Source organism: Zonotrichia albicollis, chromosome 2 (genome assembly GCF_047830755.1).
Source record: "Zonotrichia albicollis isolate bZonAlb1 chromosome 2, bZonAlb1.hap1, whole genome shotgun sequence".
In the NCBI taxonomy this organism is placed as follows: domain Eukaryota; kingdom Metazoa; phylum Chordata; class Aves; order Passeriformes; family Passerellidae; genus Zonotrichia; species Zonotrichia albicollis.
In genome coordinates this window covers 40,912,298-40,928,102 of record NC_133820.1, presented here as the reverse complement: position 1 = coordinate 40,928,102, position 15,805 = coordinate 40,912,298, and the positions used below count along the sequence as shown (strand labels likewise).

Genomic DNA, 15,805 nt, shown 5'->3' with positions numbered 1-15,805 from the left:
GACAGAAACAGAGAGAGAGAGTCTAATCTATCTTTTGAAAAGTAGTGGGCTTATACCTTTATTATACAAAATATTTTACAATTAAAAAACATTTTACCCAATAGAATCATATACAGATATTTATAATTAACAAGATTCAGTTACACGCAAGATGGGGACTTTCACACAAAGGAAAACAATGATAGATGAGCAAGAGAAAATTAAGACTTCACCCCTTTCCCCACCATATTTTGGAAGAGGTTACATTTCAGACTTTCATTCCTATCACCTTCTCTCAAGCCTGAACTCTGGGATCTCCCCTTACCCTGGCAGGGCAAGGGCCTCCACTCATGTCTCCAGCATCAGTACAATACGCTTGTCTTAAAAGGTTCATGAAGAGACACTGAGAAAGTGGCATCTGGCTGTACCATGAGGTTACCAGTGGCCAGAAAAGGGGACTACTGCCCCAGTTTTCCCTAGCAACCCACATATACACACATGCAAGCACATACATGGGGAAGCATGCTCAAACCCCACAACTTCTCACCCTTTTGGGTGAAACAGCAGTCCCATCCCTCCAAAGCAGCCTGAACTTGAGACACGCCCTTGCGGGCAGTCTGCAGAATGGCTCTCACAGCCAAGCTGGGCACTACTGCAAATGCAGTCTGGCAAGAGGGCAGGATGCTGCTGTCTTCCCCACTTTGATCATCTGTGAAGCAGCAGTGTCAGTCGTCATGGAGGTGATAATGTGAACCGTTCAGAAATGCTCAGGCCACAACAGACAGGCTGGGGAAGTTGCACACTTCACCAGAGGGGTACTTAAAAATAAACAGTGGCCAATGATCTGCCCTACCAGGGCAAAGATGTGTGTGAACCCTTGGGAACATTTTCTCCCTAAGAAAGGTCATTGCTGGGCTCGGCAACTGCTGCACTCGCAGGGGAGCCCATCCCAGAGTCACTGCTGGAGGCCAAATGCTTTCAGCAGTGTGGGCAGGTCACGGGCATCAGCTGCCCCATAGAGGTCACTCTGCCCCAGCATGGAGAGGGCCATGCGCAGGGTGCTCCAGATGTTGTCAGACATGGCTCCTTGCTGCCCCCGCGGACCTCTGCTCTTCTGCTGCATGTGCAAAGCCTCCAGGAAGTGCTCCACAGCCTCACTGCCAACAGGAGAACATTCACATGCTCAGTGGAAAAGATGAACCATCTCACACTCCCTTCCCCATTTGTTTCTAAAGTATTTCCCCTCCAAAACAGTTCCCTCCTCTTCCCAGATCCTACCCCACTCCAGAACCAGAGGTCCCCCTCTTTTTCCCCCTAGAAGAATCAGGAGGTCAGATGGCCTCTACTCCACCTGTAACTGCATGACACTTGGATCTCTGGGCAGAGTCCAAACACTCGCTCTGCTCTCCTATTGTAGGAATGTGCCCCCTATTGGCAGAGTGACCGAATTATTCTTTGTCTGCTTGAAAAGGAAAAAAGCCCAGAAGTTTCTCTCCTCAATTTGGTAAAAAGACATCTCATAGGATCTTTAGGACTTCACCTCAGACCTGGGGCTGCCAACTGGACAGCGGCCAAAAGGTCTTGCCTAGGTAATTCACTAGAAAAAGAACAAAGGAAATAATTGTTTTTGTGGAGTGTTTTAGCCAGAGCAAGAACCTATTGCCCCTGGCTCAGGTTTTTCTCTGAAAAAGCTTTGTTATTTTGCCTTTCATTAAAAATTTTTCTGTTTCCAACACTACCTCAGAAGCCATCCTGCTAATTTTATGCCATTGTAGGTAGCAGAGCTATCTCAGGTGTGACTGGTTCTCTGAGAGCTCATGAGACCTGGCTCAAGGAGAAACCTATCCCCCTGTGCCAAGAGAAGGCTGCAGGCAGTGTGGCCCTGCCCTCATAACCTAGGGTAGTCTGTGTCCCCCAGACACAGAGGTCACAGCAGAAGTGCCCATCCTGTGCTCACCGGTGGGCCCCTAAGTTGATGCAGCTGATGCCCAGGTTGTAGCGAGAGCGGATATATCCCGGCTGGAGCTCCAGGGCCCGACGATACGCGGCCACTGCTTCCTCACTCTGATTCCCATTGGCCAGGGTGGCACCCAGCTTGTTCCACAAAAGGTGATCCTGGAGGAATGGGCACAGAGAAAGGGCTGAGATGAACTGGATCTCCTAAAGCTCCAAGCCAACCACTCCTTCCCTATATGTCTGTCATATTCCTCCACTCCAAATATGCACCTCTCGTACACGCAGCACCTCCACCCAAACCTTCACCCATAAACCTTCAAGTGCCTCCAGCACCCCCAGTCTGCCCCTTTCTTACATTGGGGCGCACACTGAGTGCAGCACTGAAGCAATCCACAGCCTTCTCGTACTCGCCACTGAGGTTGAAAAGGACACCCAGGCCACACTGGACATCAGGATCCACAGTGGAGGGGTTGCTGCGCACAGCTGCTAAGAACAGCTCCTTCACCTCCATGAACAGCGAGCTGGAAAAGCACAGAACAGGATATTGGTGTGCTGTGGAGAGAGTCAGCCTCAGGCTGCTCGCTCTGCTCCTGCCTGGACCAGTCTGAGCCCAATCAGTAGCAATAACTCACTCAGAGAGCAGGGAACTCAGGACACGCTTGGAAGGCCCCAGGTTTGTCCCCGAGACACTCTCCTCGGGTTCCTTGTTCAGCAGGTGGGCATAGTCCGGTTTATGGTGCAGCCAGTCCCGCAGGGTCTCACACGCCTGCTTCTGCAGGGACTCATTGGTGAAGCTCACTGCTAAAGCCATAAGTGCTGTCAGGTTCCCAGGCTGCAGCTCCAGGCACCTGCAGGGCAAAGAAAGAGAAGTGAATGCTTCATTAAATCAGTGTAGGAGACAGCCAGACACAGGAGGTGAAACAATCAAGACACAGCATCCCGTGACAGCCATGTGGCCCTCGTGGCACTACACACCCAACAAGAAGCCACACTCAGCAGCTCTGCAGCAACACTCACTGTCTGAGAGCGCTGATCGCCAAAAGCTCCTGTTCATTCTCTGCTTGGGTGGTTCCCAGATATTGCCAGGCCTGGGGAAGACATAGATGTACAAAGTTAGACTTCCAGAGGGAAAAATCAGTCAATAAACCACTAACACAGAGATTAAATCCAGTATATTATCCTGCACAGTTTTAGAGTGAGATCAAATAGACCAAAGTATACACATTAGCCACAGGTGTAAGTTCCTCTCAAAAGATAGACAGATGTCATGGCACATAAGTCCTCAAAGACAGTAAAACTGGCATTGTTATAGTGAACAGAAGTGAATGTCTACCTGGAAATCTATCATAAAGCAACTGTTGGTAGTTTTACACTTTTAGATCACAGAATCTCCACTTTTAACTTCTAACTGTGGTCAAACTGCAGAGGAAGGAGGAAAATGCAGATCTCCTATTTCCCAAGAACAAAATGGCATAGCAGCAGTGCTAATAATAAGGAGACCCCCGAGGCAGGCAGCTGTATGTACTTGTGCAGTGGTCCACTAGCAAGTAGTAACCTTGGAGAGTTGACTTTCAGACCTGAAAGTAGAAGCACTGTTAATTTTACTGAATTTCCGAACATCATGACACCAGTACATGAAAATGACTTCCACCTCCAAGCAGCTGATATAAGGAATATTTAACTAGGCACTAAATCCAAAGTATCTGTTCACTTTATGTTGATAGCCACACCCCTGGTCCAAAACAGGCCAGACAGCTGGGGACTGTCAACATGATGTACCTGCTTTTTGAATGTAAGTCACAAAATGAGGTATCCACTGCCTCAAGGAAGGAAATTGCTTCATTAGCAAAGACACAGAAGCCCTGCAGAAGGCAATCTACACCCCTGAATCTCTCGTGCCTCACCATACATAGCTAGCTACAATTCAAGCAGAGCTGACCAGCGATAAAATCCAGTGTTCTGCCAGCAGAAGAGCTGATGAGATTCAAGGTAAAGTTGTGACTTGGACCAAAGCAAACGTGACATCTCCTTCAGCACAATTGTTCATGTCTATTTGATCACTGTACCATTTGTGAAGTCTTGGCTTCTCCTGTACATTCTGCAGTCACAGCAGAAGAATTCAGAATGTTCTTAATACAGCTAGCCAGAATTGGCCCAAGATTCCTTCCCTGAAGAATTCAGAATGTTTCCAATGCAGCTAGTCAGAAATAGCCAAGATTTCTTCCCCTAAGGTTTCAATTACCTCTCCATCATGCTCAGCCTGCAGCCCACACTGTCTATGAGAAAAAAGCAACAGTTCTAGAAGGGTATTAACACCTTTTGACCACTTTAAAGCTAAAGCAAAATCTTCAAACCTTCTGCTTACTTTTCACCTATTACCTGTACCCTAGAAAGTTAGATGGCCATTCTTAGAAGCCAAGAACCTCTGTTCCAAAATGTCACTCATATTTAAGTCTCAGGGTAATCAAATTATGTATGTCCAGTCATATATAATTAGCAGGGCTTGAACAAGACATGCTGAAAATTTAACAGCCCTGGATCCTTGAGGCAGGCACTCCAGAAAGGCACCACATGAGTGTATTTGCATTCTTCCTGAGAATATCCATGTTCTCTACCCCTGGAAAAAGGCACACAGGCTATTCCATTTCTCAATTCATCCTGCAGAAGCTGAAGTGATTTATGGAAAAAAGTATTCACTTAACAAGGAGCTGGAACTCTGTCTTTAGAGTAAAAATCCTTCTTTGGCCCACAACTTCAATTAGGACTGTTGAAAACACCCAATCTTTTTGGGTCACATCTTTTCCTAGCACCTAGATGAAAGACTTAAGAGTCTAATGAGCTTCTCAGAATTAGATTTTAATACAGATACAGAAAGCACTGATCCACCATAAGCTCCTCCAAACTTACACTGCCAATAAAGACTTTCACAGAAGCAACTTGAGAGATGAGAACTCCTTGCCTTGGCTCCATGCACAGTCTCATGCGCTCCAAAGATTTTACACAGCTCTGAGCCAGACGACTTTGTGCTTCCTGTAACTAACCTTAAGTTGAAAACCTCCTCCCTCAGAGGCTCCCTGAGGATTCACACAGATCAGCTACAAGCCCAGGGCCTCAGAAAAATGAGGTGTTTTCATACACCCTGCACAAGTCCTAACACAGCAGGGACAGCTGTCCTGACAGCTCAGCCTGTTATCTCTGAGCCACTCACCTCCATGTGATCTGGCTTCTGTTGCACTGCAGCCTCAAAGAGCAGCACAGCATTGGGGAGGTCACCTTGCTCCAAGCGCTTCCGACCCTCTTCAAATGCATCCGGGTGATCCCTCATGGGATTGTCTTCCTCAAACTGGTAACCCTAGCAGGACAGACGGACACACAGGGACTAAAGCTAGGAGACAGGCTTAGGGAGAAGAGCACTCTACAGCACAGCTCAGTCTAGTCCTGCTGCATCAGGAACACTCCAGATGCAGACTAGCCAGCACCTCATCCTCATTGCTAATTTGTAGCAGATCAGAGAACAAGGGTGGTTCCTCCTGCCTGTTCTGTGCTGGAAAAATCCCCCAAATCAAACCTGGAGTAAGTTGATAGAGAAACAAAAGTATTTAGTATGTATTTACAAGATACATACATTTAGTATGTATCTTATTAGCTTGGAGGGGAATGGGGCCAGATTGGGGGGAGGGATGGGGCCAGGGGACACAACACTTGAACTCAAAGAATCCCTCTATTCACTGGTATTTGGTGCTGGACAAGAACCAGACAGCATTTGCAGACAAGCCCAAGTGAAAACAGTTTTTAACCCATAGATGATCTGGGACAAGGGTGTGACAGCAAAGCATCAGTGTGAGAATAAATCCCAGCAGCATTTGGAGTCTGTGGAGCTCAAAGCAAGGCAGATGCACTGCCAGTCTCCCCAGGGCAGCCCACCACAGTGCAAGGGCTGAGAGACCCTGTTCTCCCCTACCTTGTCGTATGATGAGGAGTTGAGGTCTTCATATTCAGAGAGCCAAGGGTGAGCCTCTGCATCTCTCTTGGCCATCTCCTCACATTCTGCCTGGAGTTTGTCCCAGAACTCCACATCTGACTGAAGGGAGAACAAAGTGTGATTGGAGTACCTCAGCCATAAACTCACATCTATAGACATGCCAGAGAACTCCCTCCTGGATGTTTCCAGCCCTCCTCAGAGCATGCAAAGGAGAGAGGTAACCCTACCATAGGCTCTCAGTTGGCACCCCAGCCCTCCTTCTCAGCCAGCTTTACCTCCACAGCAGCCTTTGCCTGCTCAAATTCCGTATCAAGAGTTGACATGTTCCCAGATCGCGCAAATTGATCCACCCAGGCATCGGATGCCCCCTGGGAGTTTGGAAACAGAAACACACCTTTCTTTTTAGAATTTGGCAACCTCAGGGCACATCCCAAAACAGCAGGAGGGTCTGTAGTGACCCTTCCTCCCCATCAGTAAGTACTGATGGCCTATGAAGTGGAAACGAATTCATCTGAATCTCCTTTTCCTCACAGATGCTGTGGGAGATGAGAAAACTCAAACTGTCCAGACACATTCCCATCTTCTGGCTAGACTCTGCTAAGAGCCCAACAGCCCCTCCCTTGTCTCTCTCAGCACTGCTGAGAGCTGGACTTGCCATTTTCCTTTGCTCCCAGACTGTGCACTGTGGCAAAATGCTTTCTTCCTTCAGAGCATACAGGCCTGGGGCTCCTACCTGCTGCTGCATAAACTCAGCTGCCCATTGCTCTGCCTGATCTTGGTCTCTGTGGGTCACCTGATTAGCTTCGATCGATACCCTCCCATCTCCGATCTGGCGGACAAACTTTAGGAACTGCGGCAGAGAAATGAAACAAGGGTGGAGCCGGGCAGATGTTGTGCCCACAAGCCCTCAGCCCATGCCCCCCTCCTTCACTAAGAGGGCTTCTCTCTGCAGAGCGAGCACAAAAGGCCCAGAAAGGTGGGAAGGACCAGACTTCACAAGAGTGGAGATGGATAACATCTAAAGTGGATTGTAGAGCTCAACTCGCAGGAATCAGGGAAGAAATGGAAACATGGGACAACAGGAGGCTTTACTCCTTCACTATCTTCAGCCATCTCAATTCCCCACACCCTTTATTCACAGTAATATAATTACTACTAATTACCTAATTACTAATTCACAGTAATAATTAATCTCGGCCCCAGTCAGATTTCTCACCTCAGTATTCTTGAGTTTCGGATCATCCACTTTGGAGAGGAAATCAGTAACAGTTTTCTTAAGATCATCCTCAGGCTGGTATTCCTCATACCTGTGTTCCAAGGCAGTAAAAGGGAAAGAGATAGTCTGATACCAGGCAATAGCAAACTCTTTCACTAACAAGAGTCTACACAATGGGGCAGACAACAGTGTTGAGGGATACAGCCCCTCCTCAAAGATTCTGGGCTTCTCCTAAGTGATTCACTACCATTATCCATCCGTAAAAGTTCAAAATTACTACTATGTTAGCTGTGCAGCGACTAACACAAACAACAGCAGAATTAAACAATTACAGAGTCAGCACAGTTCTGCAGAGCAGTCTGGATTCCTTGCCAAGCTCACATGCCATCAGACATTGCAAGTTTTAGCACTACCAGAAACAAGGTCATATATCCAGGAACAAAGAAAGTAGGTCATGCCCGCTGAAGAGGAAAAGTGCCTTGGAAAAGCATCAGCTCTGCAGAGGATCGAGGGCTTACAGCAATGACACAACTCAATATGTCTTGCCTGGCTTACAGCAGGATAGGACCACTTTGAAGTGGTACCACTACCTCCAAATCTTGGGGAAGTTGTGGAACTGGTGGCAGTAACTCAGGAATGTCCATTATTTGCAGAAAGTTATCAGAGAAGCCAAGAGCCAGGTGCAATGAGAGTCCAAATATACAAAATTTTTGTAAGGAAAGATCTTAGAAGCCCAAATTGCTTGTGTGTGTTTTGCTTCTTTAACTGAAAAACTTGATTGTACCCAACAGGTACCTACAAAGGGATGATCCATCTTTAATCTACCACAAAAAAACACATTAAAATAATATGAAGAAGGCTGAACCCATAAATATGTCAGAGAAAGGCTGCAAGTGGTTTGTCAGATAGGAAGAATTACATGATGAAATTTTACAACTAGTACAGTCTAGTAAAAAGCATCTGTTGCAGTAAAAAAGTTCCTGAACTCACTCCTGAAGTTACTTTAAGGAGCTTTGCATCAGGCATGAGATAATTTAGCCTACATGATCAATGTGTGTTCCTGGAACTAGAGAACAGAAAAGCTACACTCCTAAAAACTTCAGTTTGCAAGCATTGTTTCTGCCTTTTTGTGACACCAAAGGCCTGAGAACACCAGTCAAAGTCAGGCCACAGCAGATATCTATCACCTTTCCAAGCTTCACCCACCCAAGTGCCTAGCAGCAACAGCTCGCCTTGAGAAGTCACACTCACCATTTATCTGCCAAAGACTGATCTTCTGACTCCCCAAGCCACAGTTTCTCCTCTGACTGCTCTAGGTATTCTTGTGCCCACTTGGCAGGAGACACAGACAGTGGATCTGCAAAGGAAAAACAGGGAGAAAATTAAGACAGGCAGACCAGCACACCTTTGTTTATGCTTGCTTCTTCTACTTTTGTTTATGCTGATTTAAAAATCAAGCCTTTGGTTCAGACAGTGAATTAATACAGATGCCACTGTGGTGATGATAAATGTGTGATTTTCTACTTCAATATCACAACTTATTAATCTGCTCCCTGTGGGATACTATGTAGGTCAAGAAAATTGGCAATGCATTACAAGTCTCTGTCAAAAGCACAGCCTACAAGCACTAGGTTTTCATCAGAACTTTCTCAAAGACCTTTGTAACTCTAATTTATATTTTCAGAAATATAAAGAGTGAAGGTCAAAGAGTGGAACTACCCAGCTTTCTACAGTGGCCACTCCTGGAAAATAGCATATACTTGTTTCTTTTCCATAATTTCCAGATTAGGGCACGTGTGGTAACAGGACTCTATTCCAGAGACAGATCTATAATCAACACAGGATGGCTTTTCGAATAAAGCTTAACCTTTGGGCCAGAAACACTCACTTTGCACATTTCCAGACTGTAACATCCCTCCACCTTCATACAACTGACACAAAATATTTGACCAAAGCACACTAAAGAGAATTTACCTTTGTACCAAAGGCAAATTTAGCCTTACAAGAGGGAATTAGAAAACATGTAATTAAGAAGCAGTACAAGGCCATCTCCAACTTGCATCAGTTAAATCATCACTTTTAAAAAAGCAGTTTGAACAGCACGCTTCTCCAAAATTCCCTACATAACCTAAGTTAACAGCAAAAGACCCTTGCACCTAAATAAAAGCTTCCACACCTCGTTGTTCATAATTTGACTTAACCATAACACCATCACAAAGCAGCTTTCCTATCCCCCACCCCATTAGGGCTGCTACAGGAAACACTGCCTGCTGGGCCCAAAGCAATACTCCAATTTCACAGTCAGGAGCTCTTCGCTTCCCACAGGCATGTGACTGGACATCACCTTGACAGTAACTCCAAAAAAGGACACTTCACCTGTCACTTCAGCAATGAACTCCTGTGACCAGTCAGCCTCATTGTAATCTGAAGAGACATCACCAGCATTATCTGCTGCAGCCAAGAATTCCTGGGTCCAGTTTTCAGACAGCGCCAAGGCTGCCACACCTGGAGCTACATGAGGGGAAAAAAAACAGAAGTGAGGGCTGGAGCACTCAAAGGCATCATTTATGTGTTCTAGGCTAGCCCTAATCACCTCTGATCTTTCTCTTTGTTAGAATAAAATCACAGAAATATTTCACTTGGAAGGAGTCTCTGGAGGTTGTTAGAGTTCTCACAGCAGATTAACATGAAAGTTAGAGATGAGGTTGTTCAGGGCATTTATGAGGTAACTTCTGAATTTGTCCATGGCTGCCAATTCCCCAGCCTCCCTAGATACCTGTTCCAGCACTGAACTGCCTCCTCCAAAGGAAGAAATGTTTCCACACACCTAGTCAGCTCCCCTTTCCACAAATTGTGTCCATTACCCCTTGTCCTTCTCCTGACTATTGCTGTGAAGATCCTGACCATGGCTGCTGAAGACAGCAACAAAACACTCCACCCCCTGCCCCCCAGACTCCTCTTCCCCAGGTTAAAATGTCCAGGCCCCTCAGCCTTTCCTCTTACAACATGGATTCCTGTCCCTTGAGTACCTTATTGATCCTCAATGAACTTGTTCCACCAGATCAGTGTACTGGGAAGCCCAAATCCAGAAACAATAGCCCAGATACAATCTCAGAAAAGATCAATAGATAGGAATCACCCTGCTAGAAGCCTAGCCATAAACATGAAGATCTTTTCCAGCTCTCCACCTGCTTCAGCTCCCCTCACCTCGCTGAGGGGCCTGTCGGAAGCTTGACTGTTCAATCTCTTGCATCTCAGCCAAGAGGTCATCCATCTTAAAGGTCTGGGGTGCACGGGACAGCAAAGGGGCATTCTGAGCTTGCAGAAACTCTCCAACCAGCTGCCAAAGACAGAGATGGATTGCAAACATTGCACAGAAGATGAACAGGCAGAGCCAGGGAGTGTGAGAAAAGGGCTTGTCAGAAAAAAATATTAGCATCAGGTAAGGGGTAAAATAACAAACAGTGTGGACGAGAAAAGCTTTAAGAAGATTAATCAAAAGCTACAGGGAGACCAATAAATCTGTTCTTACCTCAGCTTCAGTGGCTACTCCCAATGGTTTGGATACCTGCAGGGGATAGTGGGCAATTGTGTCAACATTGATCCCATGCCCCTCTCTACACAGACAGTGTGACCCAATTAGATTGGATCTTCCTCTTCCTTGAGCTTAGCCTGTCAACATTTTTCTTGCACTAGCTGCCAGCCAAGGGAGCAGCAACATTTTGAGGGATCCTGTCCAACCCCCTCCCACTACTGTCTGGCTTAGGGCCTGTGACAGCAAGGCACACAGCTCACCACAGCCGCCAACATCCCCTGAGCGTCCACAAACGTGCCCTCACCCTACAACCCTGCTTCGGGTGCCCCTGGGCCTTTTCCCCAAGAAACCACCACACGACACCGGCTGCACCGAGATCCCCCAGAGCCAGCCCGGCGAGCAGCGCGATACTCACGGCAGCGGCTTCGGGCGTCCCGGGGGGCCAGGCCAGCGGGCTCTGCAGTCCTTCCTGCCGCAGGGCCTTGTCTTGGGTGAAGTGTCCCGCCAGCTTCATCAGGGGGTTGGAGCCCCCGCATTCCGGCTCCACCAGCTCCCTCATGGCCATGGCGCCGGGCACGGAGGGAGAGAGGCTCGGCGCCGATCCCGCCGCGCCTGCACCTGGCACCGAGGCGGCACAGACAGCGGGTGAGCGCCGGGCGGAGCGACCGCCTGACCCCGACCCGGCTGCCACCCGCCAGCGCCGCCTCCCCCGCGGGCCCAGCCCGGCCCGGCAGAGCACGGACACCCGTCCGCCCGCCCGCCCGCCGGGACAGCAAGGCCGCGGCCCCCGGCCCGAGCCCCGCGCCCCCGGCCGTGCCCGTCCCCCGGCCCCCGGCGCGCTCCGCCCGGCGCCGCCCGGAGGGACCGCGGGGCTCCCCCGGCGCTCCGTACCTGGGGCCGCCGGGGCGCGCTGGGCTGGCGCGGCGGGGCGGGGCCAGCCTTAAAGGGACAGGCGCCGGAGCGCCTTAAAGGGCCTGAGCGCCAGGGTCACCCGGGCACCGCCCGCCCGCCCGCCCGCCCGGGTACCGGCCGCTCCGGAACCCGTCCGCCCGGTGGGTCCCCCCGCCGCGCACCGCTCCCGCAGCTCCGGAGCCGGCTCCCGAGGGGTGTGCCTGTCTGCCGGCCGTGAAACGGTGTGTGCATGTATATGGTGTGCTTTAAACACATCCCATTGTATTTGCAAATATACATAAATACGTATATAAATGCATATATATATAGTCAATGTGTATGGTTTGTGTGAAAAATGCAAATATACATAAACATATATGTATATGCATATATATCTGCATAAATATACATATATATATAGTCAATGTGCACGGTATGTGTGAAAAATGCATATTTTATGATTGGCTTTTCACAAATATTGTAATTAAGATTACATGTGTTATGTTAGAAAGTTATGCTGTATTAATTCTCTTAAGTAGTGTGTTAAATATAGTTTTATGTTATAACAAAATGTTAAAATAGAAACTGTACTATCCAAGATACTTTTTTTAAAGAAAGGACTCACAACAAGATAGCAGCCACAGGACACCTAAATCTTTCAGAGAAAAAGAATTTATTGCCCTCTTATCAGAAGAAAAGAACTTCTTCCCACCTCACTCAGCTATGAAGACACCATTAGGATTAAGAAAAAAGAAGTTGACGATGACCAGACAGAATCATGTGTTTGAATGGAATTTATGCATCATGTATGAGATGTATGAATATGCAACAGGGTGCTGTTTTGAAGGATTAATCCTCTGTTAACGTGTGTCCTTTTTCAGGCTTATGCTGCATAGAAGAAGGTACCTGGATGTCCATAGCTCTTTGTTTCTGTTGTCTCATATTGTCCTAATCCAAATTGTCCAAAATTTTTATTACTCTAATTATATTGCTATTTTTATAACCAGTTTATTACTATTAAACTTTAAAATTTTTCAAAACAAGTGATTGGCATTTTTCACAGTATGTATGTATGTTTATGTACATACAAGAGATACATACATGTATGCCCCATGCAAATCTCATTTTATTTGTGAATATACATAAATATATATGTTCATATATATATTCAACGAGATGTATATGGTACATATGCATAGATGAGCATATACTGTATCAGTATATGTCCATTTGTCCAGCTGATGGACAGATATTTTACTGTTTGCTCTGGGATCGCTAAAATGTTGCAGCTGGCAGCCACAGGTTGAGAGTGCACACATTTAGCTGAAAAGTATGTGATACCTTCAGATAAGCCACAGAAATGCCAACTCCTTCCCAGCTTTGATCCTCCTACATTCATGGTTCCAAAGGACAAGCCACCTGGAAAATCAGAGGTCATTTGTGTGTAGCCTCTAAAAGAATGGGAAAAGCACCAAGAGGGGGTTGCACAATGTGTGCTGACTCCCGTGACATTAGGTTGCTAGAAATAGATTGTTTTCAGAATCAAATCCCGTCTTCTTCTTTTCAAAGGAATATGCTCTTCTGCAGGGTCCTCTCCAGATTTGTCAGGGTCACTTCATCTGTCCAAAATGTGACATCTGGTGTGGTTTTAGACACAATGCTTTGACAGTTGGTCTTCCTGCCTGCTCTCCCTACAGCTTTGAAATTCACATGGCATCTACAGCCAGTTCTGTGCTAGCAGGTAGTATGTGTGGCTCAACAGGAGCAGACTTCTTAAAGTTATAAGAACTGGGGCTGGAAATACAACATCCACACCAAACATGCTTGGGGACCTTTACTCTGGACCATGTCTCCCCTGGCCCTGTGGAGGCACACCAATTAGTGGTTGATGTGCCCTCTGTGCAGCTTAGCAGCACCAAAAAGCAATTTCATTTGCACACCCAGGCTGTCCTGCAGGACAAACCCCAGCCCAGCAAAGAGGGATTACTGTAAGATTCATTTTGAAAGCACACTTCTGGCATCCTGGAAGGTTAAAGTAAGACTCACCTGCTATTACCAAATCCTGTGTATGCTCGGTGTGATCAGGGTTTAGCAAGAGCACTTGAAGAGAGAGGCATGAAGAATGCTATGGGGCAGAATCCCAAATGACTTTCAAGAAGAAGAGAGGGGCAACGCTGCTTCTAAGGAAAACCAATAGACAGCACAAAGACATGGAGAAGGAGAGTGTAGGCACTGAGATAAGGCATGGACAGAAATCCAAAAACCATCACAGACTTGGCAAGGAGGAAGACATGAAGTAGTTTTGATTTGTAAATATTTGCAACAAGGTTTTGGGGTATGCCCATGACACCAGCCCATGATACCAGCTTGGCCTTCTGGCTCAGGACAGGGACAGGGAAACACTGCTCTGTAAAAAATAGCCCCCACAGCCTTCCTTCTGAAGGGCTGGATGGCCCTTAATCCCTTAGAGTCCCAAAAGGCTTTGATGCAACTGGAAGGACAGGAAGTGGCGGTTGTGGCGGAGCATCCAGGACAACCACAGCTATGGCTGTTGATAGATAAGTATTCTGCTGAAGCCACAACTATTTCTGCTTGCAGGCAGAAAGCAAAGGGTCTGATCTAAAAGTCAACAGGAAAAGAAGCACAGTGAATGCACCCCTGCAAGTGAAGTGAAAATAATTTGGCAGCAAGAGCTAAAATATCAGGGGGCCCCAAAAACTCTTGGCAATATGAGAAAGGCAAACAGTACAGTACCTGAAAAGGCTATTCCAGGCTCTGCATCCTTCAGCTGTTCTCAATACCAATACTCTGCTGAAGGTCCTGGGCCTGATGGAAACCAGTGACAAATGGAGGTCTCTGTCTAACTGTTCCCCATCCTAACTTCGTGAAATTCATTATTTCTTTCCAAGTGCAAAACTTAGCACATGTTTTTATTAAATGGTGCTCTACACTTTCAGGCTATTTCTCCCATTGATCAAGAACATTTGTATATGATTTTTTCTACCAACTCCTTTGCCACCCCTCTCAGGTAAATGTTGTCTGCAGATTTTAATAGACAGAATTTTCTGGTCCACTGTATAAATTACTGGGAAAAAAACCACACTGATAGCACACTGAAAACAGATCTCTGCAGGACTCCTTGATATGTTTTTCCAGACACACAGCATAACACCAAAAACTAATCTTAGAATTTTCCAATTGGCATCAGATGCTCCCAACAGTGATTTCAGTAGATCCAGTTTCACATGTTTCCTAATGACTGTCAGATGACACAGAGTAAAAATCCTACTGAAATAAAAGATTTAATATCTATTGTTACTTCCTTGACCACAAGGACAAGTCTGCCATGAAAGATTGGTTTAACTTGATCTCTTCTATTTGCAAATGGAAAATGTGAGTTGTCTACATAATTTTTATTTGTTCCAGTGTCACAGGGGAAGGCAGTAAAATTATGCTGGCTGGCCTGTAATTAATCAGATTTTCTTTCTTTTTTTTTTTTGATGGCCAATATATTTGGCCTTTTCCAGTTTTCTGAACCTCTCCACTGCCTAGATAACTCAAAGATAATGGCCAGTTGGCCATTCTCCAGTTATCCATTTCTCATCACAGCATGAAGTTCATCAGCCCTAATCGGTCTGAAAACCTTGACTTTGCTTAAGTGCTTAGAAATCTAGAATAACTTTTTCCCCACTTGCAACTGGTGCTATTTAAGATATTCACCTAGCCACCACCACAGTGAAGACAAGTAAAAAATGCTTGGAGCTTCTAGGTATCTTTGGCCAGTTTCCGATTTCACTGACCAGAAAGCAAGTCTTTTTACTGGTCTTCCCATCATTGCCCAGGCACTATTGATGAGCTGATAGTTCTGTTCTTTTCCACCACACATAAGGTACTCATTTCCTTTTCAAAGTATCCTTGTACTGAATTGGACTCAGTTGCCGTGTCTCCCGTAATTCCTTCTCCTCCAGACTAAAAGCTGCAATTTTTTTTCAGTCCTTCTGCTTGAGTGGCCAAGGTAGTTATTCCCTTCTGTGGATTCACTTCCTACATTTGTCTCTGTTGTAGCAGCAGTGTACCCAAACTGGACACTCAGTCAGTCCTGTATCACTCAGTGCTATGAGTGAAGTCACAGCAGTACAGAGCTGTTCTGACAGCTCCTTTTATCTGACCCACAGGCTATCCTCCTAAACACATAAACTGATCTGATGTGTGCCTTTGTGGCAACAGCATCATGTTGATGTACATT

The 15,805-nt window shown here is 46.5% G+C and overlaps 1 protein-coding gene and 1 long non-coding RNA gene across 4 annotated transcripts; one reads left to right on the top strand and one right to left on the bottom strand.

Annotated features, from left to right (window-relative positions):
• Nucleotides 1-28: 28 nt before the first annotated feature.
• PEX5 (peroxisomal biogenesis factor 5) lies at nucleotides 29-11,696 on the bottom strand. 3 transcript variants are annotated; one of them, XM_074534895.1, is made up of 16 exons: nucleotides 11,560-11,696; nucleotides 11,084-11,286; nucleotides 10,666-10,701; nucleotides 10,341-10,473; nucleotides 9,510-9,644; nucleotides 8,385-8,490; nucleotides 7,134-7,224; nucleotides 6,651-6,767; nucleotides 6,193-6,285; nucleotides 5,897-6,016; nucleotides 5,144-5,287; nucleotides 2,953-3,023; nucleotides 2,568-2,783; nucleotides 2,291-2,456; nucleotides 1,937-2,094; nucleotides 29-1,136 (listed from the first exon to the last, which is right to left on the bottom strand). In XM_074534895.1, exons 2-16 carry the CDS (start codon nucleotides 11,231-11,233, stop codon nucleotides 935-937), a joined length of 1,938 nt encoding a protein of 645 aa, XP_074390996.1. In that variant the 5' UTR covers nucleotides 11,234-11,286; nucleotides 11,560-11,696; the 3' UTR covers nucleotides 29-934. The 3 variants fall into 3 exon arrangements, with proteins under 3 accessions (XP_074390996.1, XP_014121895.2, XP_014121896.2); XM_014266420.3 differs by lacking the exons at nucleotides 6,193-6,285; nucleotides 11,560-11,696; XM_014266421.3 differs by lacking the exons at nucleotides 6,651-6,767; nucleotides 11,560-11,696.
• Nucleotides 11,282-13,959, top strand: LOC141728174 (uncharacterized). The gene is made up of 2 exons (XR_012578971.1): nucleotides 11,282-11,801; nucleotides 12,441-13,959. It is a non-coding gene; the product is annotated as an uncharacterized LOC141728174 (long non-coding RNA).
• Nucleotides 13,960-15,805: the final 1,846 nt, after the last annotated feature.

Coding starts and splice junctions, on each gene's coding strand:
- PEX5 (XM_074534895.1), bottom strand. CDS start 11,233: ATGGCCATGAGGGAGCTGGTGGAGCCGGAATGCGGGGGCTCCAACCCC. Junction 2,457..2,567: donor CTGAGTTCCCTGCTCTCTGA/GTGAGTTATTGC, acceptor GTGCTTTTCCAG/CTCGCTGTTCATGGAGGTGA. Junction 2,095..2,290: donor CACTCAGTGTGCGCCCCAAT/GTAAGAAAGGGG, acceptor CCATTCCTCCAG/GATCACCTTTTGTGGAACAA.